Genomic DNA, 25,385 nt, shown 5'->3' with positions numbered 1-25,385 from the left:
AAACTTTCCTGGACAGTCAAATGATCCAGATTCATAGGAGCCCTACGCCAAAAATGGCGAAGAAAAAGACAATCAACAAACCCAACCATTTTCCTCTTGTTTTATTCGTGATAAAATTAAAATGTGTAGTTTAACCTGAATTTTCTTCACCCATCTCCAAACCCCATACCAACCTTAAGAATCCAATATCTGGCATAAGTTCCACTACATTTTCTTGTACTTAAAAAAACATTCTCGAACATGGGCTTTTCTCCCCCAATTTTCTTTGCCCGATAGAGCTTAATCTTTCGTCTCACATTAAGTTACAACTCAAATGAATAAGTTTGAAAAATCCTTACGGGACAAAAACATCCTCATCTATATTCCTCTGGGAAACGAAAACCAGACATCACTAATTTATCAGCAAACATCTTGCCAGTTTTGGGCATGACATGCCAATGTAAAGTCAAGTTGTATTCTCTACCCCTGAGATTACTTCCCTGCACAAAGGTAAAGGACGATATAAAACCCAAAAAGCTAGAGAGAATAAAGGAACACAGCATTCCTTGAAGAAAGACTTGCCTGATCATCGAAATGATACTTGTTTGTAGTATGGATCCCAAATTGCGCATATTCTTTCGCAGGTATAATACCATCCCAAAGGGACACCTGTCATAAGACAAATATTTGATGTTAATCATGAACTATGAAGAATGGATACTGATACCAATACAGGATGTGGATTCGATACGAACGGGTACGGCTAGGATAGGTTAGATCAAAACGTATTCAGTACTTCCTCCGTCCCTATTTAAATGTCCACTACGAATTTGCGTACCATTTTCAATTGTCTATATCTCTCAATATATATTGTTAAAAATATGAAATATGGATTTTGTTTAATAGTAGATCTCAATTATTTCTATAAGACAAATGATTTTAAAAACATAAAACATAATATACATTGAGAGATATAAGCCAATTATTTCTATAAGACAAAAGATTTTAAAAACATAAAATATAATATACATTGAGAGATATAAGCCTTTGAAAATAGCACGCAAAACCGTAGTGGACATTTAAAAAAAGACGGAGGGAGTAATATTTTAGCATTAAATTTCACATAATCACAAGAAGGTGGTAAACCGTTCTATTTTTCTCATGTTTTTTTCAAGTTTATTTTGTTACTCACATAATTATTAAAATCTAAAAGTTGTAAACCACACGTATGATGTGATAAGAATATTCAATAGACTATATAGAGTAAGTAAACTATCACAATTCTTTACTTTTCTTTATTACTAACAAAATTTACTCTTAACACTTTGCTTTTTAATATTAACTTACTTAAAGTAAAGAAAGACAGATAGCACCTAACCAGCCGGCTGGCCATGTGGGTGTTTACAAGAAATTATTTTTACAAATTTTGAGATTCCAAATTTTCAAAATCAGTTTGGAGTGTTTACCAAAAATTCTTGATAACAGATTCTCGGATTCTACAAGTTTTGCAAACCTAAAAAAGGAATGAAATTCATGTAATCCCAAAGTTGGGTTTGGATAGCTTTTGGAGCTTTTCGGATCATATTTTAGGTCTTTAAGTTTTATATTTTAGGTCTTAAGTTTTATACAAGCTAATTTTTTTTTAGCTTTTTGCAGTAAAAAGTACTCCCTCCGTCCCAAAATATTTGGTATTTTCCGATATTGGCGTCGTTTTTTAAACTCTTATATCTCCTAATTTATGATATTTTTTATAATTTTGAAAACTTTGTATTATAGATCTAATCGAAAACTATCAAATAAGATCCATATTGCATATTGTTGGAAATTCATATTGGAAGATACAAACGATTGAAAACTGACACAAATATCGAAAAAGTCCAAATAATATGGGACGGAGGGAGTAATCTCTTACTGCAGCTTAATCATTATTTTACAGCTGTGATAAACATGTTCATTAGCTTCTACTAAAATCTGATTAAAATTAATATGTTTAACCTAGCTTTGATCCTATGGCTCTGATTAAAATTGAAAGAGGCATGCCTTTTCTCGCCTTGGCTGCGCTTCATTGAAGGCGCCTCGCCTGGGGGCGCCTTGATGCGCCTCACGCCCAAGTGCGCGTTGACAAGAGACAACTATGGAACGACGAACATTTGAGAAACTACTGCCAAATGCCACAATACTTTTTGTAAGTACTGCAAGATACTAAGACTTTTGTAAGTACTTTTTGTAATTAGGTTTTGATGAATGTGACATATTGTACCAACCACCGAACGTCGACTCAAAGTTTATCCACAACAAATATTAGCAATAGGCTCGTAGTACAAACTAAATGACACAAAAATTAACCGCAGCCAAAGTTACATGGTGGTGCACTAAAGTAGGACGCAAGTAGAGAAATCCACGTGTTGCGTACATGTTCTTTGTGAGATAGAATCTTTCCATTCAAATTCCTCTCTTGCAGTGAAATTTGAAATGAACTCCAACAAAGCAAACACAAATATAATCCAGTCTACTAGAGACAATCCATGGAAAAATGATGATTACCTGATTCAGGGAATTTTTAGGAGTTTCATACTCCGCAGCTAAAAATACAAAAACCTGAAAACAAAAAATGAGATAGAAATGAAATTCTAAACAATCTTCTACTACAACTTCAAAGGATAGCAAGCTGGTAGCGTGGTAGCGTAACTATATTATGACCCCTTAGTATTTGCACAAATGTAAACTACCACTAGCTCAAACATGGTGAATCTCGCAATAGATAGCATCAAATCAAAATATTCCTTTTGCATTAATACCATTCAATTTATATTTCTTTTTATTTCCAACTCCAACCCCAGGTAAACCCATAAGAGGCAGAATCATTTCTAAATCAACATCATACCCATCTGTAATGGGCTATCAAAAGGGAAGCAACTATCATACAAACCCGCTGTGTTTCACATCCTAACGAGCTAGAAATGTTTCACTATATCCCACTCACAATCATTTTTTTCCCGCGGTTGGATTGGCTTATGTGAATCTTTTATAAAATCTTCACTTGTAACTAGAAAACTGTCGCCTCGTGAAAGACTAATAAAGACTTGATTCCCTAAAGTGAATGCTTTGGAATTTTTGCCTCAAAGAAGTTGGGTTCTGGAGTAATACCCTCACATTTCTTGTGCTTCAATGTATGAACTTTTCTAAGCACAGCAATAACATGAGGTTCTTTAACAGAAATAATAAGTGGGACAAACTGCCTCTTGCTGACTTTCATCTTCCTTCTCATTCAATTTCTCTCTGTTGAATCCTTCAACTTCTAGTCTACTAAAAACAGCAACAGACAAGTAAAATATGCTCCAGAATAGGAGATAGGGATTTGTTGAGTACTAAACCTGCTTTGTATTCCACGTAAACAAAGACTGTAAGTTTGCTGATACATTCAATGTCAAGCTGACCTACACAAATAAAGGGCATGTCAGCAAAACTTAAACCAGAAGCTGGAAGACAGGCTTTCTTGTTTCTTTTGTTTAGCATATTTTGGGTAGATACAAGTATAAAACAGCATAGGATCACCAGCATACCCAGCAAAGAGATAAGAAAGTAAATTAAAAGCTAACATGATGCTTACATTCTTTGATAAGTCCCCCCTTTTTTTTATATAGGTTATGGATTCCCTTTCTGTATATTTTTGTCCTTTTTCTTGTTAGAAGTTGGGTTTGTGTCCAAGTATGCCCAGTCAATAATCATGATTCATCAGCTAACAGAATCAAGGGACCAGCACAAGGATGCAAGCTGAAATCTCGATTCTCTAATCGGGGAACCAACAAATCTCGTGTGTCAATCAAAACCACCTTAGATAGTGCTTGACATGATTTTTTTTAGTAAAACTCAAAACTGCTAAGCAATTGTGCAAGACTTGATGCTCTAGCCATAAGGTTTGTTAGTTACTAGAAGTTTAAAACCAGTCACAAGGACTTATCTAGCTTACTCTTGACCATGATTCTTACAGAGTAATACAATTTCCAAGTCAACTACATGCTACTCAGTACTCAGATTTTTAGTCTATCAAACTAAGTCCAGTAATAGTCAAAAGTGAGGCAATGTGCCTCCTGTCCACATTATGATGACACTGAACCAATTACTCTATCAGTTACATGCAACTTTTACAGTAGCTGCACACATTCACAAATATGATTTTTACTTATTCTTCTAAAAGATAGGAACTAAAAACGTGTTTGCAAAGATTTTGTTTTAGAAGCAAGTGAAAATCTTGCTTTTTCTTTCAATACATCATTCTCCCCTCTACCTCATCCCCATCACACAGTAACCCGAAACCTCCAATCACCCCCACCGTCAACCATGAATATCCTCCACTGCTTTTGAACCCCGACCAACTCCAAACCTTCCATATTTTACTAAAAAGGGAACAAAACAACCCAAACCCAGATCAAGTACAGAGGTTGATCTCTTTAAATAGTGCCGAGTTCTTCCTTGATCAGCTTGATCTCATCCATCCATTTCTTCAAGCTGTCCGTCAGACAGGCTCAGAAGCCGGAAAAGGAGCTAAAGTCTTTTCAAACCCCTCCAATGATCCAAACAGGGACCCAGCAAGCCAACACGATGGATTGACACAGGCACAATAGCCTTATGCATCACCGTGTTTCATTTTATTGCCTAAATTTGGTTACAAAAATCTAAACTGGGGTAATGTGACATTGAGAGATGTCTTGAACAGGGCCTACCGAACCCACAATCTTTTTTCTTTTTTAGTTAACTTTTTTTTTTTTTGCTTTCGGGCATAATTTTTTACTTTTAGACTCCTCTCATTGAGACATATTGCCGATCCAAAATCCAAAAAAGTTTATCCTGAATCTAACAAAAATTCAAAATAAAAAAAAAACCAAACAGATAATTCAGGATGAACAGGGTCACAGTTTCGAGTAGGGTTTGTGTAACAGAGAAGGGTAGTTAGATGATGACCCAAAACAAAAATCAGCCAAAAAACACATAAAACACAGACATATAAAACATACTCCATCACTGAATAAGTGTCGGGCCGCAAACATAGAAGTTTAAAAAGATTCACTTTTTCCGTTAAAAAATTTAAATTTTTTTCACAACTTAAAAAGAACTCATTGATGTCTATTGATTTGTGCAAAAAATTTGATTTTTTACGAAAAAATGCAACTTTTTCAAGGCTTAGGTTTGCGGGCCGGAAACTTGAACAGGGACGGAGGCAGAAACACGAATTGGAAATACCTCGTCGTTTCCTTGGGAAGACTTCTGGAACCAATTAATGTTCAAAACCTAAAATCAAAATCACAAAAAAAGAAAAGAAAAGAAAAAAGAAGAAACAATTAGTCAATGAACGAGGCAGATCTTGAGGAGGATAGAGTGTTTAGAGAGAGAACCTGAACATGGGCGGAGGGAGAGGGAGAATTAAGGTTGTCGGAGAAAGAGGCCATGGCGCATATTAGGGCCAGAATCGTCAAGGCGAACGTTAGCAAGGCGTTAGCTCTGTACCCGAAAGAATGCATTTTTCCCTCTTCTTCTCCTTCTTCGTCTTCGTCGTCGTCTTCTTCTTCTTCTCCTTCTTGTTTGGTGTTTTAGGTTGTCATTGGCTTTATAGTGCGTGCGTGGACTGCTACGACTGATGTGAGCAGTAGCGCAAGCGAGGCGGGCCTGAGCTTTAGCGAGCCTACAACTCGTGTTTGAATGCCGACCTCAGTTTCTTTATTAAACGAGCCTATAAACAAGATGAATCTATCTAAACGGGTTGAGCCGAATTGGGTTTTAGAGATTTAGCTCAATTCGATTACTAAAGAGGAATTTCCTGGCCGGTCCTGTCTGGATGAAGAATAGTCTATTAGGTCTTGCCCAAAGAGTATAGCCCAATAAGTCCTCTTCATTATTTTGTTGACAAAATACCTTTCATAAAAAAAAAGCGATTGACGAGAGAAGATCCAGCCACTACCACCACCACGCTACCACCACCACTCCACCCCACCGTCGCCACCACCACCACCACCACCACGTCGCCGCCACCGCCACCACCACAACCACCACATTGCCGCCCCCCCCCCCCCCCCCCCCCCCCCCCCCCCCACCCCAACCCAACCCAACCATACCATCGCCACACTGCTACCACCACGTTGCCACCACCATAATCACATTGCCACCACGTCATCGTGTCGCCGCCGCCGCCGCCATGCCACCAAGATCGCCGCCACCACCAACACCACCGCCGCCGCCACCACCACACCACCACCACCGTCATGTCGCCACAGCCACCACCACACTACTGCCACGCCACTGCCGCCACCACCACAATTAATAGTGTTAATTTTTGTCTAAATTAATAGTCAACCCATACAACCTCTTACACTACCACCACCACCACCACCACCACTCCACCATTACCAACACCATCACCACCACGCCACTGCCGCCACTGCCGCCACCACCACTATCACGCCGCTGCCGCCACCACCACTACCACAACAACAATTAACAGTGTTAATTTCTATATAAATTAATAGTGTTAATTCCTCTCTAAATTAACGGTGCTAATTTTTATATAAATTTACACCACAATTAACAGTTGACCTATATAATCTCCTATACCACCACTCCACCACCACCACCGTTGCTGCCACCACCACTGCCGGCATGATTAACAATGTTAAATTCTGTCTAAATTTATAAATAACAGTGTTAAATTCTGTCCAAATTTATAATTAACAGTGTTAATTACCGCCACGATTAACAGTGTTAAATTCTTTCTAAATTTATAATTAACAGTGTTAAATTCTTTCCAAATTTACAATTAACACTGTTAGCTGAAAAGGTGGAGACGGAGAAGGCGGTCGCCGTCGAGTGGCTGGCGGTTATGCGCAGGTGGAAGGACGGCGTCGCGCCGCCTCCGGACAGAGTGATCTTGGTCGAAGAGAGGGCGACGGTGGAGGGATGGGCTGGGAGATTTGAAACCCTAAAATGATGAGATGGGGCATTTATTTATGAACAGCAGTAAGAACGGCGATTGCAGTTCCAGATGGAGGCGGCGGAGGCATCAATGTCCATGGAGGCGGCGGACGGAGGTGGCGGCGGAGGCATTGACGTCCATGGGGGCGGTGGGGGCGAAACGGCCGGAGGAGGAGTAGTTGACGGTGGAGCTAAGACCGGCGGAGGAGTAGCCGGTGGTGGAGGGGTTGACTTGATGAGTGAGAGAGAGAGAGAGAGAGAGAGAGAGAGCGGGGGGGGGGGCATTCATTTGAAACCCTAAATGATGAGTTGTATTCATTTGTTGCTCTTTAAAGTGGGATAGATAAGTAAAATCACACCCACAAGACTTAGTGGCAAATTGCACTGTTGCCTCATAGGACTTAATGGGCTATGGAATCCAATATTAGGACCGGCCCAGAATTAACTCATTACTAAATAGGTCAGAGCCTGGCCCAACCCTTTACGAACCAAGCCTTGAGCTACTCGCGCTAAGAGGAAAGGGGTTGGGAACTGAAATGGACGATGCTATTGCCTTGTAGGGTTGCTAAACAAACCAAGTTATTCAAATTTGAGCTCTTGTTCATTCGTTAAAAGCTTATTCAAGATTGATTTGTTACATAAACAAACGAAGCTTGAACATAATTTTAAAGCTCGTTAATATTTCAAGCCAAACTTGAATAAGCTACTACTCTACTAGTTCGGCTTATTATGTATGCTAAATTCAAACTACTTGAGATCGACTCGTATTTGGCTTGATTAAAACTCGTTTGAGATAACTCGTGTCTAAAACAAGTTAAGCTCGAATATATTTTTGAAACTCATTAAGTTATCAAACCAAACTTAATCAACTACCAGCTTGACTTGTTTATCGCCCCAAATGCCGATGGAAAGAGGGGAATTCTATGCGCACCCCCTTCTCTCTTATTACCCACATCTTATCCATTCTACAATAAGGGTGCGATCCTCCCCATATTTATTTTGGTATATCTCTGTTTTCATGATATTTTTGGACTTATTTTATTTTCATGATAAAAAAAAAATCATTCTCCTTAAATTTATCTTCCTGGTATTTTCATTAAATACAAGACTTTTTTTTCATGAAAAAATAATGTTATTGGGCCACTTATTTAGCAGGATCAAGTGGTATATTGACAGTTCCAAGAAGACCAAAAAAAATGTATCTAAAATTAAATAGAACGGAACAATAAGTCCCACATTGTATGTTAAGTCTTTGCTAACCACTCCTTCTGTTCTAATTATTATTATTATTATTTGTCTCTTTTCACTATTTAAGATTTCCTAAAAAGTTGTAGATATTTGTCCCTTTAAATACTTTTGTATATAGTAGACATCTTGTTTGACATATATCAATTACTTTCATTACACAAAATTTTTAAAATTGCATAAAACATTAAAAATTACTAAAGACATGTGATTTTGCAAGTGGCATGGTTGTCAAAATTAAACAAAAAAAATTGGAACGAAAGAAGTACATTAATGAGTACTCCAAAAAATAAAGCCAGGAATAATACTTAGGAGGGCCAGAATTAATATTGAACAGAAAATGAGATGATTATATGATATGGAATGTTTTTGAAAGAATACCTATAAAATAGAGGAAGATAAAAAGAAAGGTTAAAAACTTTGGGGGGCCATTTTACATATGAATATTTGCGGAAATTTTAGGGGTGCTCTAGTCATTATGAAAGAATTAAGGGGTGCCATGGCCAACCCAGCACTCCGCTGCCTTCGTCCCTGGGTATGCCAATGGGGTATATTATGGCCCGTTTCCGTTTGCCGACCGGATTCATTCAAGGTGAAGTAGGAATTGAAGGGATCATATGGTATATATATATAAGGTTTGTTTGACGGACATAATAGAAGGGATATGTACATTCTTAGTTTGTTGGAGGGACATAGAAGACATGTATATGTATAGTTTGTTCGGATTTTAGTTACGGACGTACAAATGGATTTTGTTTAGCCTAAAAAATTCGATCAAATAATTAAGCTTTGTTTATTTATTTAAATCCGAACAAACTAATTTTATAGTACAACATTAATATAAATCCGTACATGTCTTTCTTGGTATTTTTTTCTCAATTGATATATAGCAATTTCAATTCTGTAACTCCTTGCGCGCAGATCGATATCCATGCCCACCCAACGTAGTCAAGCATATTTTCATCCTTTACCACATGTTGAAGAAGCCATTACAAAGGATTTCAGCAAAGACGAGGTAATTAATCTAATATGCCTAGCTTGCTTACAATTTTTGTTTACTACAAAAATAATTAATTTCATTTTAACTTGTTGATATCTGATAGTCGCAAATCATTTATCAATTTGAGCCTTTGAGATTAATTGGAAAGAGATACTATGATTTTATTATTGTAATCAAACAATCGGATTCCGGGGAGGTAAAACAAGCCCAAAGATATATTACCGTTTCGGGTGAAAGAAGTGGTCCTTATAGACAAAAAAAAAAAAAAAAAAAGTTGAAAGAGGATGTTGGAGACCAAAAGCCCAGGTCGATCAACCGGTACAAAAAGTTCGATTGGAACTTACATGTGATAAATGGTTTTCATAATCAATCATCCTGCTGCCCAACAACTTAAGGATTATTATTCATGTGCACGGAGCTAGATTGTCTATAAGTATGGTAGTACACCCCAAAAGAGATCCTAGGTGACCTTAAAATGAAGGAATGTATGTCAAAAAACGTGACAACGATGAAGACTAGCTATATCCAGTGTTCGTCATAGGCAAAAAGGTCGTTGAAGACCATACACAATATTGTTCATCATAGGCAAAAATAGTAAAGAACGCACTCCAAAGACGAGAAATCCTTGTTCATGTACACAATTTTTTGTTATATATGTTATATCAACCAGAGATGCTTTCGTAACTAGCTGCAATAGTTTATACCCATTAACCAACAACACACAAGATCGTCACATCCAAAATGGATTCAGGGGTGTTGTAATGCACCCCTACACTACACGTGTAGTGCGTGCGGCTGATCCTGCCGTCTAACTCAGCAATGGATGACTCGGATTTTAATCCGAACAATTCTATCAATAACCAGTTGATATGCGTGTACCATAGCTTTGCGACCTCAAAATAATAGAGGGTAAAATAATTTTACTGCAACTGCCAATTAAATGTGCTTCTTACTAGAAGCACAAAACGTACATATATGTCCTTGACTAGACAGGGATACATGGAATCTGCGGGTATGGCCCGATATGGTAAATACAGAGACAGACAGTTGGGGAACTACAAACTGCAGTGCCACTGTAAAGTACGCCGCACATATAGCCACATGATGGTAGATCACAATATCTTTGATTTAGCACCACTTTGCACCGTTTTCCCGTCGTAGCCCCTTGAGCCACCACCATCATAGAGAGAGAGAGAGAGAGAGAGAGAGAGAGAGAGAGAGAGAGAGAGAGAGAGAGAGAGAGAGAGAGAGAGAGCAAGGAAATTAATTAGTGAGATCAAGAGAAATGTGCACATGGATGCATGGTATCTATACTGATTTAGAAGAAAGGTGTTACGTTATCACTTTAGCACGGATACTTTTTCGAGGCCGTGTCATGAATCTGATCGTCAAAATTACACCCACAAAACAAAAGTTTTTATTGCTCTAACTAACTGTCTAGGCGATAAATGTAAAATTACTCACTCTAACTGCCATACACGATACACTCAATGTACTACGTACCCACCTGCACACCCCATGTATTCACTAGTTCTAACTATGCCACTATTTTACTATTTTAAGATAGTAGCATAGTTATTTTAAGATACAAAATAAATAAGATAAAAGAAGATAAAAAATAAAAATAATAGAAAAATTGGAATTGAAGAGTGTTAATCTGGCCAAGAAAATGACTTGATAAACTCATTTTGATTTTCTTACATCTAAAAAGATCAAATATGTGAATGTTTCATTTTCCATCCCACAAATCTAAAATCTAAGATCAAAATATGACATTATGGGAAAACTTTTCACATGCCTGTACACACAATCGGAATTTAGGTTATACTGACAAACTACTAGCATATTGGTGAGCAGTGGGATTAACCCCACGCACATATATTTCGATAGAAGTTTGAAAGGTAGTCTAGCACTCACAATAGAGCAAAATAATTAATACTCTTGCGTTGTTAATAAGCATCATATTTGTCGAAATAAGAGTGATACAAGAGAAATGAACAAACTGAAGAAAACCATCGCGAGGCAAAATCGAGAACAAAAATCTTTAGCCATCGTTCAGACAACCTAATCTATGCCGGTTCTTTCTTATTTTGAAATTTGCAGTGATAGCCTCCTAGAATCGTAGGCACAATTGTATTTATAGGGGGGGAGAGGATTCACAATTTTATTAACAAAATATCCCTGTGTTAAAACATCAATAAGTAAGCATTTATATTTTGTATTTTGGGGAAGATTTGTTGGTAATTCACATTGGATATATATGATTCCCATAATTATTGGCTAACAATTCTAAAATTGGATTATAAAATAAACAACTTTCTACTTTCCATGAGGTTGTATAGTTTAAAATATTCCCAAATTAATTACCTTATTAATGATATTACATCACAATTCTACCAAGAAAGATTAAGTCAAATATTTTGTACTCTCTTCAACTGACAAAATTTATTGGGTGCTATGGAGCAAGGCCAAGTGACTGGCCCTTTTTTTTTTTTAAAATGATAGGATACTTCATTGATAACGAAGAGAGTACGACAAAAGGGCAGCCATCCCAAAGAAGAGAATACGCCTACTACAATGGAGGCCTAAACACTAAGAAGAACATTCAGAATCTCATACAACCAAATGAACAAATAAATGGAGCACAACTTTGATCAACGCAACACCAGACAAACAACCACCAAAAATCAAAACACGATATAAGCTATTACAGTACATTTTTTTTGGGGAAATGATTTTGTCACTCCCTTTTTTGTTAACGCTACTCCCTTGCAAGTGTATTTTGCACCCAAAATACTCTTGCAGAGGAGTGAGGTTAACAAAAAAGGGAGTGGCAAAATCAGCAGCCATTTTTTGAGATCCATATTGAAAAATATAAGCAATTTCCATACATATAATTAACTTCACAGTTTATAAGGTTAATTTTGGAAATTTAGAGCAAAAATTTTGACTTCTTCAAAAGTTTGATTTCCTGTAGAGGTCACTTAATTGGGCCGAAGGGAGTATGACATGAAATAGGTCGAGTGGTTGGCATGCTTTTTGAAAGAATACCCATAATAGAGGAAGATAAAAGGAAAGGTTAAAAACTTAGGGGGCCATTTTGCATATACATATGAATATTTACGGAAATTTCAGGGGTACTCTAGTCATTATGAAAGATTTAAGGGGTGCCATGGCCAACCCTAGCACTCCGCTGCCTTCGTCCCTTGGTACGCCAATGGGTATATTACGGCCCGATTCCGTTTGCCAGCCGGATACATTCAAGGGGAAGTAGGAAGGGATATATTACGGCCTGTTTCCGTTTGCCGGCCGAATTCATTCAAGAGGAAGTAGGAACGGATATGGTATAAGGTTTGTTCGATGGACATAGTAGAAAGGGTATATGTACATGCTTAGTTTGTTAGTGGGATATAGAACACGTATATAGTTTGTTCAGATTTTTAGTTACTGACAAACAGATTTTGTTCAGCTTAAAAAATTCGATCAAATAAGCTTTGTTTATTTATTTTTTAAATCCGAACAAACTAATTCTATACGATATTATAAATCCGTACATGTCTTTCTTGGTATTAATTAATTTTTTCCTCAATTGATAGCAATTTCAGCTCCGTGACTCCTTGTAGATATCCATGCCCACCCAACGCAGTCAAGCATATTTTCATCCTTTACCACATTTTGAAGGCGGCAATTACAAAGGATTAATTTAGCAAAAACGAGGCAATCTTATATGCCTTGTTTAAATCAAATGTTTACAATTTTGTTTTTACTACCCAAATGATTTCATTTTAACTTGTCGATATCTGATAATCGAAATCATTTATCAATTGTGCATTTGAGATTGGAAAGAGATACACAATGTCCATCATAGGCAAAAATAGTAAAGAAACGTACTTGAAAGACGAGAAATCCTTGTGCGTGTGCACAATTTTTTGTTATGTTAAGTCTACCGGAGATGCTTTCGTAACTAGCCGCAATAGGTTATACCCATTAACGAATAGTACACAAGGTCGTCACATCCAAAATGCTACCAATAATTAGTCGATGTGCATGTACCATAACTTTGCGACCTCAAAATAATGGAGGGTAAAACAATTTTACTGCAACTGCCAATCAAATGTACTTGTTAATAGAAGCACAAAACGTACATATATGTCCCTTGACTAGAGAGGGATACACGGAATCTGCGGTAATGGCGATTTATGGTAAATACAGAGACAGCTAGTTGGGGGATAACAAACTGCGGTGCCATTGTAAAGTACTTTGCACTGATAGCCACACGATGGCAGATCACAATATCTGTGATTCAGCACCACTTTGCACCGTTTGTCCTCCGTAGCCCCTTGAGCCACCATCATTATTGCTGCCAAAGGGGGAGAGGGAGAAAAAATAATTAGGAAATTAGTGAGATCAAGGGTCCGTTTGATTAGTGAGAAAAATATAATGAAAAGTGAAAATAATAGAAAGTGAAGCGAAAGAAAAAGAAAAAAAAAATGTAATTTTTTTCTCACATCTGTTTGATTAGGATGAAAGTTTTGCAAGAAAATAATAGAGAAAATAAAATATCATTGTTTTAAAAGGAGGCAAGTTGCCCAAATTAGAAGAGAAAAAGTCGAGGGAAGAGGGTAAAAAGGAAAGTTAGAGTAATTATTGTTGATTTTCTCGAGAAAATAAAATTTCCTTGCACATTTTGTGAGAAAAAGTGAGGCAAGCTCTCAAGCTTTAGAGGGTTGTACGAAAAAAATTCACTTTCCACCACTTTCTAGGATTTTCTTGCTAAGTGAACCAAAAAAAGTGTTTTTTTTTTTCCCCTTTCTCTTTTTGCATTTTCTACCATTATCTCGCTAATCAAACAGACTCCAAGAGAAATGTGCACATGAATGCATATCTATGCTGATATAGAAAGGTGTTACGTTTATCACTTTAATTAGCACAGATACACTTTAATTAGCACGTATACTTTTTCTGAAGCCCATGTCACAAAAGTGATTGCCAAAATTATACCCACATAACAAAGTTTTTATTGCTCTTTAACTATGACAAAAATTAACTGTCTGAGCGATAAATGTAAAATTACTCACTCTGATTCTTCACTCTACTACCCACCTGCAAACCCCATGTATTCGCTAGTTCTAACTATGCCACTATTACAAATAAAAAGAATAGAAAAAATGGAATTGAAGAGTGTTAATCTCCTTTTTCATCGAGCCAAGAAAATGATCACTTGATAAACAATGTACTTTTTGGTTTTCTTACATCTAATAATCTAAAATGATCAAACACGTGAATGCTTCATTTTCCAACCCACAAATCTAAGATCGAAACATGACATTATGGGAAAACATTTCACGCGCCTATACACACAATCGGAATTTAGGTTAATTGGCGAACTACTAGCCTATTGGAGAGTAGTGGGATTAACTACAAACATGCACGTATATGTGTGTGTGTATATACGTATATTTCGATAGAAGTTCGAAAGGTAGTCTAGCTAGCACTCTCACTAGAGCAAAATAATTAATACTCTTAATTACGTCGTAAATAAGCAACATATTTGTCAAAATAAGAGTAATGCAAGAGAAATGAACAAACCGAAGAAAACCATCGCAAGGCAGAATCGAGTACAAAAATCTTTAGCCATCTTTCAAACAACCTAATCTATGCTGGTTCTTTCTTGTTTTGAAATTTGCAGTGATAGCCTCCCAGAATCATAGGCACAATTGTATTTATAGGGGGGAGAGGGCTCACAAGTTTATTCACAAAATAACCCTGTGTTAAAACACCAATAAGTACGCATTTATATTTTGGCATTTTGTGGAAGATTTGGTCATGAAACTAATTCACATTGGATATGATTCCCATAATTATTGGCTTACAATTCTCTTTGAACGGAATCTATTTACATTTTTTTTTTTGTCAATGGAAGAAGCATATCCATTTAAATAAGTTATACGACATCTACAAATTATCACCAAATACTGATAAATCGCGTATGGTGTTTGAGCTAGTACTAAGGCACCATACCCAACTTACCTTGAATAAGGTAGAAAATCACCTTTCGTAATGTATTATGGGGCATTCAGTGGGAGATCCTAAAATTGGATTATAAAATAAACAACTTTCTACTTTCCATGAGGTTGTACAGTTCAAATATTTCGAAATTAATTACCCTACTAATGATATTACATCAATCCTATCAAGAAAGAATAAGCCAATTTTTTTTTGAATCTTACATTAATTATCTAAGATTCAGTGCAATGTTTTAAATATTTTTCATTTTTGAAACAGTTATCCCATAATTTAAGGATTTGTTAACCTAAAAGAAGTATTTCAAAAATTAATCATAGATAATTTGGTTAAGTAATTACATTGGCCGATCAATTGTCGGCACTTGTTGCGCCAAGGGCTTTCCTCATGAAACTTGATTCTGCAATACTATATAGTATATATATAGTATAATTAAATAAATGACTGTAGTAAAGACAAATAAAGTTAAGGATTAATTACGAACCTTATTCTAGTTAGAAAGTTTGAATGGATATCGAAAAAAGAGATTCAATTCTTTCTGTTAATGGCGAACTTTATTCTAGTTATGCACGAAAAAATTACAAATTGCTGGCCGTAATTATCTTTTTCTTTTTTGCAAGCTGTCGTAGAATATGCATTAAAAAAAAAAACAAAAAACAAAAAAACGTCGTTTTATTACAAGGTTAGAAAACTCTGTGAATTCAATAAGTCTCTCCCACGGGCAAAATTTATTGGGTGCTATGGAGCAAGGCCAAGTGACACTCTGGCCCCTTAATCCACACAAAATCGTGTGGAATCCACCAAATTGTGATGTTTAGGGCTTATGTTGGGCCTACAACAATGATGAAAATCATTCAATTTGTTGAGATCGTCGAGAACTGCAATCGTACGAAAAATATGCTGATTGAATACCGATTGATACCTGATCAGAACACAGTTATCTTGAAGCAAATGGGTCCAATCCATTATATATGCAAAGTGCAGTTTGCATATATAAACGAGCTAAACAAAATGAACAATTAATCTCGATCAGTATTTGGTCAATATGATTTTTTTACATGGTTGAAGGTCTCAACGAGCTAAACAAAATGAACAATTAATCTCGATCATCGTTGTTGGTCTAGTATAAGCCAACAAAACTAATAACTAGACCGGACTTGACCCGTCCAAACTGGTGGATCTCAACCCCTTGGCCATGGTCCGTGAGAACTCAATAAATGCTCGTTAATTACCACTGGCCGTATTATAAGGCAGTCGTGTCACATGTTGCAGCACATCGTTTGTTCTTTTGCTCAACTTCTCATCACATCTGCGATCACATGAAATTTGTTACTGGCCACACAGCCCATACTATGCCAGCCTAGCATTGAGGTTTTGAAAATTCACAAGTGGGCAAAAAAAGAGAGTGCATACATGGAAAAAGGGAAGCGTGAAAAAAAATTACCCAAAATTTATTTTACCCAAATCAAATGCCTTGTCTACAAGTCCCTCCCTCCCTCCCTCCCCAACCTAGTTCTTCAATTTCCTTCCATGGCTTCCTCTGAAACCCTTATTTTCTCTCTCTTCCTCCTCTCTCTAATCTCTCACACCTTCTCCCACCACCCCACCCCAACACCAACTGCGCTTGTCCTTCCAATCTCAAAGCACCCCTCAGCCCTCCAATACACCACCACACTCACCCAAAGCACCCCTCCCTCACCCCTCACTCTTGTCATTGACCTGAGTGGCCCCTTTCTGTGGCTCTCCTGTGGCTCAACTCATCACAGCTCTTCCACATCCAAACCAGTCCAATGCCACTCTCCCCATTGCTCCCTACTACCCCATTCCAACAAAAACTGCCACAAAAACAAAACCTGCATTCTCCTTTCCAAAAACAAGTTCACCCAGAAGGTATCAGCTGGTGAGCTGAGTGAGGACATTCTCTCTGTCCAATCAACCAATGGGTTGTACGCTACTTCCATCGTCTCGGTCCCGCGATTTCCCTTCTTGTGCCTTGCACAGGAATCGCTATCGCTCGGTCTAGCTACCGGGGCGAAAGGGGTAGCCGGCCTTGGCCACGACCGGCTGGGGTTGCCGGCTCAGCTGGCCCACGCGTTTAACTTCAGCCGGAAATTCGCCCTGTGTCTTTCTCCCTCTGCTGACGCCGCCACCGGCGTTTTGTTTTTCGGCGATGGGCCTTATGCTTTTTCTCCTGGTATTGATGTTTCCAAGTTACTTATTTTCACTCCCCTTATCCACAAAAGTAGTACTTATTCATTTGAGTACTTTATCAAAGTTAAATCCGTAAGGGTAGATGGAAAGAATTTACCCTTGAATTCAACTTTGCTGACGATGATTAGCACGGTTCACCCTTACGGTATTTTAGAATCCTCTGTATACAAACATCTGGCTCGGGGTTTTATCGAGGCCGCGAATGCTACTAGAGTTGCACCGGTACCGCCATTTGACGTTTGTTTTAGCACGCGGAGCGAAAACGGAGGTCTAATGAGGCCGGCCATGCCGGTTTTAGACCTTGTTTTGCAACACGAGAAAGTGTTCTGGAGGATTTTCGAGAGTAACTCAATGGTGCCGGTGGGGAACGACACAACTTGCCTAGGCTTTTTGGACGGAGGTCCGAATCCAGGGGCTTCTATCATCATTGGAGGGCACCAGTTGGAGGATAATCTGTTACAATTTGATTCGGTTTCATCAAGGTTAGGGTTCACTTCTTCACTGTTCTTGAGGCAGACAGATTGTGCTAGTTTTAACTGGCATTGAAAACTACAGCATTTATCTGATGTGCTACTATTTGAAATTTCCCAAATTTATTGGGGCTAATTCTGTTTCGCCGGGCTGAGAGAAACACATTGGATTCTTTTTTTTCTTTTTTTTTTTAATAAAGACCAAAATCAATAAGCTCCCAAAAAAGCTAAGAGAAGCACCTGAGTCTTTATCTCATAATAAACGCTAAGTTTTGAACACAAAACCACCGAGTTTAATACCAATATGATCATTGCGTATGTATCTAGCAAAACCATATCAACTTAGAAACTTATTAACGGTGGAGCCGTGCGGAAGTTATTCCTGGCTCCGCACGATCTCGACCGTTCGTTTCGGCTTTGGACAGTCCGAATTTAAATGAAACTTCGATACTGTTATAATTCCAGATACCAAGATTTAAAACCCTGTTTGAGGCGGAAACAATGCAATCACAAGCAAACAAATACTCCCATTTTATTGGCATTATTATAGACACTACGTACATTTACAACAAACAAAACCTAAAAACTTTGAATGGAACTGTTATTTGTAACACCTCTTTCACATGTGATGAGATCCACACATAACAGTGGGCCAACATCATGTGAGAGAATGAACAAATAACTGTTGTGTCGAAACTTTTTTTTAAAACTACAAACCTTCTCTCTCTCTCATGGCCTTTTTTTAAAACTACAAACCTTCTCTCTCTCTCATGGTATGGCCGTGAAGTTGAAGTTTCCACAACTAGTTTGTCTAAACAACAGCGAAGAGCTAAACCCCAACATCGACCTCCCCAAATCAAACTCAACCAAATTATCCTCCAATTGATACGCCCCGACCACGATCGAAGCCTTCGGGCTCACCCCACCATCCACAAACGCCAAACACGCCACTCCGGGCCTGGCCTGCACCATCGAGTTCGCACCGTAAACGCTCCACGCCACCTTCCCGTCGCGCATGACGAACTCAATCGCGGGAACACCGAGCCCCACCCGCGTCCTAGACAGCTTCGTGGAGTCGAAACAAACCGGGAACGGCTGCACCGCCGGCCTCACCTGAGGCACCGCGGAGAGTTGGTTGGCGAAGAATTGGGTGAATGCGGGGAAAATGGAGTGCTCAAGGGACGTGTACGGCGTAGTTGTGCTTAACATTGTTGTACCTACGATGCCTTGTTTGGTTTGAAGTGTTTTTTCGTTTATTTTTATTGAGCTCACTTGTATAAAGTACTCTCCTTGTGGGCTAACCGTCATGGGAGTATAGGACGCCCGGGCCGATATATCGACGTTCGGAAGCATTTTGTACGGCCCGTTTCCGAAGAAAATAACGCCAACGGAAACGGGAGAGGAAGCGAGGCACAGCGCGAACTTCGGGCTAAGCCCGAAGTCCGCTGCGAGTTGAGTCGGTAGAGAAATCGGGATGTGCCCAAATCCAGCTATTCCTTGGACATTTAGTGGTAAAGGCCCTTGCAACAAGGAGGGAGGAGCACAAGCAAATAGGAATTGTTGGACCGCGACCGTTGGGCCCGAGTTGATTGGATCCAGAGGACGTCTTGGGCTAGCTCAGCAATGGCGGTACGGTGGGTAACAGGGTTCAAAGCGACGACTCCGCACGTGTTGTTGTGGCATCCGGGCCGGGGTGGGCCGGGGCATTTGTTGCAGTAGTGGGTCGTGGCCCGGGTGCATTGGGTCGAGCCACAAAAGGGGGCTTTATAAGTGGATGATAAGTAGTGTTGCTCGCAGTTGACCCATAGGAATAGGCCGTTTAGATCGACGAGTGAGGGGACCAAAGTGACTGGGGTTCGACTGATGATTTGGGTCACGTGAAGGCCCGTGGCCGGGTCTTTCTGGACGGGTAAAACTAGGGCGTCGGGCTTGAAACGGGTTTGCGACTTGGATAGGGAGATGAGGGAGAAGAAGATGAGGAGATAGTGATGGAGAGTAGAAGCCATTGTTAGTGAGGTGAAGGTTTTGTAGAAGAGGATGGTTTTGGTTGTAGCTTGTATTGTGGTAGGTAAATGTTTGAGGCGATAAATAGGGTGGCAAGATTTGGAGTTTATTGGGAGTTCATGGCTATCCCAAATCAACGTGCTACGCCCACCGCTCTGTTTCACTTCTCAACATTTCACTGTCCGTCTCAACAATCAATGGTCCGAATTTAAAAAAAAACCTCTTATTTGAATCATTCAAAATACTTTTGGACGGTGAGATTGAGAACAGGGAGGAGAGGGAGAGGAGCGGTGAGTGTAGATTTTCTTATCCCAAATATACACTACCATGAACAGGGTCACCTAAAACACACTTCCATCAATAAGGACAAACTCGGATTTTGGTTCAAACTCATAATGGCATGTTTGATACCCGGATAATGAGGGAAAGGAGAATAATCCATGTGAGTTCCGACCACACTCTAGTATGTTGTTTGATTCACAAATTTCTGCCCCGTTAGATTAGAGTGCGGACAAGTAAGTTTGTTTTCATTTGTTTGTTACTTCCTTCGTTTCCGTTAAACGGTTCCTCGTTCCATTATTCTAACCAGATAAAAAAAAAGATATTTTTAAATCGGTAATGAATTTTATATGCAATATGAATCTTATTTGATAGAGTTCAATTTTTATTAGACAATGTTTTCAAAATCACATATAACATTATATATTACGGGCTATGAACAATTGAAAAGTAGCATGAACTTCAAAAAAAGAGTATTAAATGGGGACGGAGGAGGGAGTCCTTGAATATGTTGTTGCTTTGTATAATGATTTTACCGGAGCCTTACATAACATGAGATACAAAAGAGTTTAAGTAATTAATTAAGCCAAACAAGTTGCAAATAATGCTCTTTTTTTCTACACATATATTAGATCCTCATAAAATTATCGATCCGGATGTAAGAATGGAATGGTGGAAATTAAACAGAACATATACTCCATCCGACACAATCATGCCTTTTTCTCTTTTTTCTGGCGCCTGGGTCGGAAACTGCGTATCAGATATCGCACGTCGGATTTAATGGAGAGGAAGGCAAGCAACGTAGCGACTAACAACGTCGGGAATGTAAAGACTTCTAATCTTCTCCGTGCATAAATTGCATACAGAGTTTCTCTCAGAATGCCCCAGGTTACGAGGGATGATCCCAGCATGCTTGTTCTTCCAGGCCTTATAGAAGTCAATGCCCCAAACACAGAGAAAATGCTTCCCACTAGAATCTGTTTTTTGTCGAAAACAACAACAAAGGCAGGCTAGGGTGTTATTCAAGAACAAGACAGATTCGATCTTAAAAGAAAACCGTAATATAAACAAAGGACATCTCATGAGATAGATGATGTTTAATTGTAACTCTGAGATTTATGGTAAAGGAAAATTCTAGGAAAACAGATTTTAAACACAGAATTTGACACACAACCGTACGTGCCCTGTCAGATGGAAGTGCATGCGTATGTGGAAATCGGACCGTTCTTGACACGATAGTGTATGAATTTGGGCACATGCAAGTATTTATCTAAAAACTGAAACCTTCTTTGCATTCAGAATAGGCGTTTGACATTTCCTTTCTCAAGTGTTAAAAGGGAATTAAATACTAGAAGAGAGACTACTGAATATACTTAAAGAGGGAAGAACAGAAATACTTGTCCAGATTGGAATTGAAGCCTTGATGGAATTGAAAAAAGCATATATGCAGCCATTTTTTTCTATTCTTTTTGTTACCTTGTTGTTCTAGCTGGACAAGGATAGGGTCTTTCAATAATTTTAACTTGCTTTTCCTTTGTTAAAATAAATTAAGAACCCCTGAAAATAATACGGGCGAAATGCAAATAGTGGTGGTGGATTCAAGAATTTGACATAGGAAGGGCACCGACTCGCTATATTTTTTACCGTAACTTTTGAAGCATAGTATGATAATATGCTACACCAATATTCGTTCTCAAGATATACAAGTTCTGCATTGATTAATGATGATAGACCATTATGATTAATACCTACATATGCCTCACCAGAGGATCATGTGCCCGGCCCCTCTGGTCCTTGACTAGATCCGCCGATGAACGGAAAATGTAGAGTTGCATGTATTGCATTCATTTAAGTCATTGGACATGGTTTGCGAAATCGTTACGGATCGTCACTTAAAAAACATCAATCAAAACATGTCAGGTCAAGAATCCAGAAATCCTAAGTAGTGGGATTTTGTACAAAACCAATTTGAAACGCAATATTGAACATCTCCTTCCTTGGTATTCATTCAATATTAATTACTTTGATACGGCCAAGGTTTTAATATACGAACCTCAATGCGTTGGACATCGAATGTATCATCAAGAGCGGTCATATTGTAGGCGTGAAGCAGGCCATTGAAGGTTGGGACTTCCGTTTTAAAGAGGAGGGATTCGAAAATAGCTCCCGGATACAGAGTAGCCTTCACAAAAACAGCAGGCCATTTTGCAGTACCTATAAGGTGGCCTGCTGTTACTTGGATCGGTGTGGTGCAAACTCCGCGTTTACATGGTACGCTGAGAAGCCAAGAATCACGATATTTTAGATCGATATTTTAGTTACGCATTATTTTGACTAATTATAAAACTATTTAGTTAAAATGTGTACCATAATAGGCTTCTTTCATTACTTTGTAACACATAGATGATCGATCTATGGTTGAAATTTTTTATTTGACAGCCCCAATAATTGATCTATCAACTATTGAAGGGCTAGCTGCTTGAACCACAAATCCATTCACTGAACCGATAGGTTTAACAAATTCTTGGAAAATTAAATCACTTTAAAATTGAGGGAACGTTTATGTTAAGTTCTGAGATAATAAATAAAAAGTCGAATCTTCGAAAAGTAATGTTGCGTTTGGATTTTGAAACTATCGACGATCCTAAATACTCTGAACATATTTCATGGGTACAGAAGCATTTTGTTTTCTTTTTGTCTTTTTCTCCACGTATGCAAGATCCAAACACAATATAAAAGAAAAAATGAGGATCTATGCATGTTTTGCTTTTTCGATGAAACTAATTGAATTAGTAATTCATATATGCCAATGCAATAATAATAATAAATTTGCAATAATTGACTACCTGAAGAGAGGAATCTGGAAAATAATGAGATAGAAATACAAGCGACCAGCAATGTACGATATGATGCCTGCCCATTTCTTTGCAGAAGCCATGCATTCCACCCACAACTTTTTCTGGCAACAATGGACTTCTATTGAGAGAGAGAGAGAGAGAGAGAGAGAGAGAGAGAGAGAGAGAGAGAGAGAGAGAGAGAGAGAGAGAGAGAGAGAGAGAGAGAGTTTTGACACGTTAATTTGTTACTACGTGATTAGTTTAGACAGACAACCTGATTTCATGGATATGGTTTGTTACGTGGTTAGTTTAGTGGACCCCGATTATCCACACAGATAATATATACATAGATTCTACATGGATTGCGATGTGGGTCTTACAAAAATGATCCGAGTCGTTCATTAAATTTAAAATATTTTTGCAATTGTTGATAGAAAAATCAGCTCAATTCAATAACTTCAATTTCTCGATCCAATCTTCTAACATTTCATTCAGATTTTTGGGTCTAAAATCTGAATGAAAAATTAGAAAATTGGATCCAATACTTAGAGTTAATGGATTGAGTTGATTTTTCACAAGGACATTCAAAAAAAACATTTTAAATTTAATGATCGACTCGATCAATTTTGTGCGAATGGTAATGTGCTCCACATTGCGATCTGTGTAGAATCTGTGTGTATGTGTTCTGTGTGGACAGACTTTTCGTTAGTTTAGTTCGAGCAATGCTACTGGTATAGCAGAAATGGGCACAAATAGTGCGTGTTTGGGCCCGTCTCGGGTCCAACAAAAATAATCGGAACTGCTCATTTTGTTCAATATATTTTGCTTAAGGTCTCCGTAAAAAATTAGCTCCATCCGACATCGATAAAAATGTTTACGAAGCATCCAAAATTGCTTATAAAAATTTTCTAAAGTGATTTATGACGCTTCGTAAACGCCCTTATCGATGTCGGATGGGGCTGATTTTTTACGGGGACCTTAAGCAAAATATATTGAACAAAATGAGCGACTCTGATTATTTTTGTGGACCCGAGACGGGTCCAAACGCGCGCTGTCTGTGCCCACTTCTGCTGTACCAGCAACATTTCTGGTTTAGTTCCCGTTGAATAGCTATCGGAACGGCATGGTTGGGCTTATTTTGAGCCAACCGTTAGGCCCACGTCGGTTATATGGACCATTCGGTTCTGTATGAAACGGTTCTTCTTCAATTGTAAATCCAAAGATTCCAAACCCATAAATTCACCCAAAACCACTCATTCTAAATTTCCCAAGCCCAATGAGTAATAGCTCAATTCGTCCCACATTACAAAAGTTCTAATATCACAAATTATTATCTTTGCGCTGCAAAAACTAGTAGAGTGATTATTCAATACTCCCGGAGTCCTGTCCCGTTACGCATTTATGTAGGAGCTATGCTTTTGTATTGGATCCCGCACAAAGCATAGTGAAAAAACAGACTTTAAACATCATGAGCCAATGCTCCAAGAAAACTTAATAATCTTTCAACCACTGTCACCATAAGCCATATTTACCCTCCTTAGCAGCTAAGAGAAGGCCATTGAAGCGGAACTTTGGGCCATTAGAAATTTAGAGATGGCCTATATGTAGCAGGGACAATATCGAATATCAAAGGCTTCCAAATCGAGACGGGTGCAAAGGCAGCAATCTCCCTCAACTTATGGGCAATGCTAGCGATGTTCATGAATTTAGTGACCTTATCCATGATTGCATCATTGCAGGTCGCGGCCAAGTGCAAACCACTGATCATGTCTACCGGGAAGGAAATCTTGGTGCGGATGCCATAGCAAGTCTGAACGCAGCCATGAAGAGGAAGACTTAAATGTTTTTTGTGATCCTCCCTCCAGCTAGCTATTGAGACACTTGAGTAGTGATGCTTTAGGGGTTTCAGGTTTCCTACCCCAGGCTCTTTAAGAACCTAATTTAACTTTCTAATGCACTTTCTGCTTACCAAAAAAAGGCCATTGAACGGTGGATTTGTGGGTGTAAACCCACCGGCCAAATATCAGCCCTTCAAATAAATTTGCTTGTAAGAGCATCTCCAAAGAAGATAGTAAAATAAGAACTAAGTTACATAAGAAGAGTCATGTTTAGCAAAAAGAATTTCAAGGGAGATAGCAAATTAACTATACTATTTTGATGTAGCTCTCTCATTCTTCAAGTTTGAAGAGAGAGAGAGAGAGAGAGAGAGAGAGAAACGACTATTCATAATGGCGCATCATCAAATACAATAATGGTGATCGGTGAATTACTGGAATTTTTTTTGGCAATGTGGGCCCCTCAAAGTCAAAAGATTAATAAAAGTATAAAAGCTGAAGAGTCCTTTTGGAGTAGACTTGGTACAAATAGCTCTTC

General features: G+C 38.4%; 3 protein-coding genes and 1 pseudogene across 3 annotated transcripts; 1 reads left to right on the top strand and 3 right to left on the bottom strand.

The window, feature by feature from the left end:
• Positions 1-190: 190 nt before the first annotated feature.
• On the bottom strand, positions 191-5,663 carry LOC131333291 (signal peptidase complex subunit 3B-like). Its single transcript, XM_058367747.1, has 6 exons — positions 5,373-5,663; positions 5,221-5,268; positions 3,354-3,416; positions 2,524-2,577; positions 562-648; positions 191-479 (listed from the first exon to the last, which is right to left on the bottom strand). The coding sequence occupies exons 1-6, from the start codon at positions 5,496-5,498 to the stop codon at positions 354-356; spliced, it is 504 nt and encodes a 167-aa protein (XP_058223730.1). The 5' UTR covers positions 5,499-5,663; the 3' UTR covers positions 191-353.
• Positions 5,664-16,722: 11,059 nt separating this feature from the next.
• On the bottom strand, positions 16,723-23,182 carry LOC131334006 (uncharacterized). Its single transcript, XM_058368873.1, has 3 exons — positions 23,022-23,182; positions 22,229-22,451; positions 16,723-21,152 (listed from the first exon to the last, which is right to left on the bottom strand). The coding sequence occupies exons 1-3, from the start codon at positions 23,111-23,113 to the stop codon at positions 20,886-20,888; spliced, it is 582 nt and encodes a 193-aa protein (XP_058224856.1). The 5' UTR covers positions 23,114-23,182; the 3' UTR covers positions 16,723-20,885.
• On the top strand, positions 16,742-17,968 carry LOC131332920 (probable aspartic proteinase GIP2). Its single transcript, XM_058367229.1, has one exon. It carries the CDS (start codon positions 16,742-16,744, stop codon positions 17,966-17,968), a length of 1,227 nt encoding a protein of 408 aa, XP_058223212.1.
• LOC131334005 (gamma conglutin 1-like) lies at positions 18,661-19,898 on the bottom strand (annotated as a pseudogene).
• Positions 23,183-25,385: the final 2,203 nt, after the last annotated feature.

The sequence above is a fragment of the Rhododendron vialii genome, chromosome 7a (assembly GCF_030253575.1).
Source record: "Rhododendron vialii isolate Sample 1 chromosome 7a, ASM3025357v1".
NCBI lineage: Eukaryota > Viridiplantae > Streptophyta > Magnoliopsida > Ericales > Ericaceae > Rhododendron > Rhododendron vialii.
The sequence above is the reverse complement of the archived record's forward strand: the minus strand, read 5'-3'. Positions and strand labels throughout refer to the sequence as shown.

What these genes read in the sequence shown, in the direction of transcription:
- LOC131333291 (XM_058367747.1), bottom strand. Translation starts at nt 5,498, where the DNA reads ATGCATTCTTTCGGGTACAGAGCTAACGCCTTGCTAACGTTCGCCTTG. An exon ending in TTACGTGGAATACAAAGCAG is followed by an intron (nt 2,578 to 3,353) that starts GTTTAGTACTCA and finishes TTTTGTTTTCAG; the next exon opens with GTTTTTGTATTTTTAGCTGC. An exon ending in CTAAAAATTCCCTGAATCAG is followed by an intron (nt 649 to 2,523) that starts GTAATCATCATT and finishes GTCTTATGACAG; the next exon opens with GTGTCCCTTTGGGATGGTAT.
- LOC131332920 (XM_058367229.1), top strand. Translation starts at nt 16,742, where the DNA reads ATGGCTTCCTCTGAAACCCTTATTTTCTCTCTCTTCCTCCTCTCTCTA.
- LOC131334006 (XM_058368873.1), bottom strand. Translation starts at nt 23,113, where the DNA reads ATGGCTTCTGCAAAGAAATGGGCAGGCATCATATCGTACATTGCTGGT. An exon ending in TTCCAGATTCCTCTCTTCAG is followed by an intron (nt 22,452 to 23,021) that starts GTAGTCAATTAT and finishes TTGGCTTCTCAG; the next exon opens with CGTACCATGTAAACGCGGAG. An exon ending in TCGATGTCCAACGCATTGAG is followed by an intron (nt 21,153 to 22,228) that starts GTTCGTATATTA and finishes GACAAAAAACAG; the next exon opens with ATTCTAGTGGGAAGCATTTT.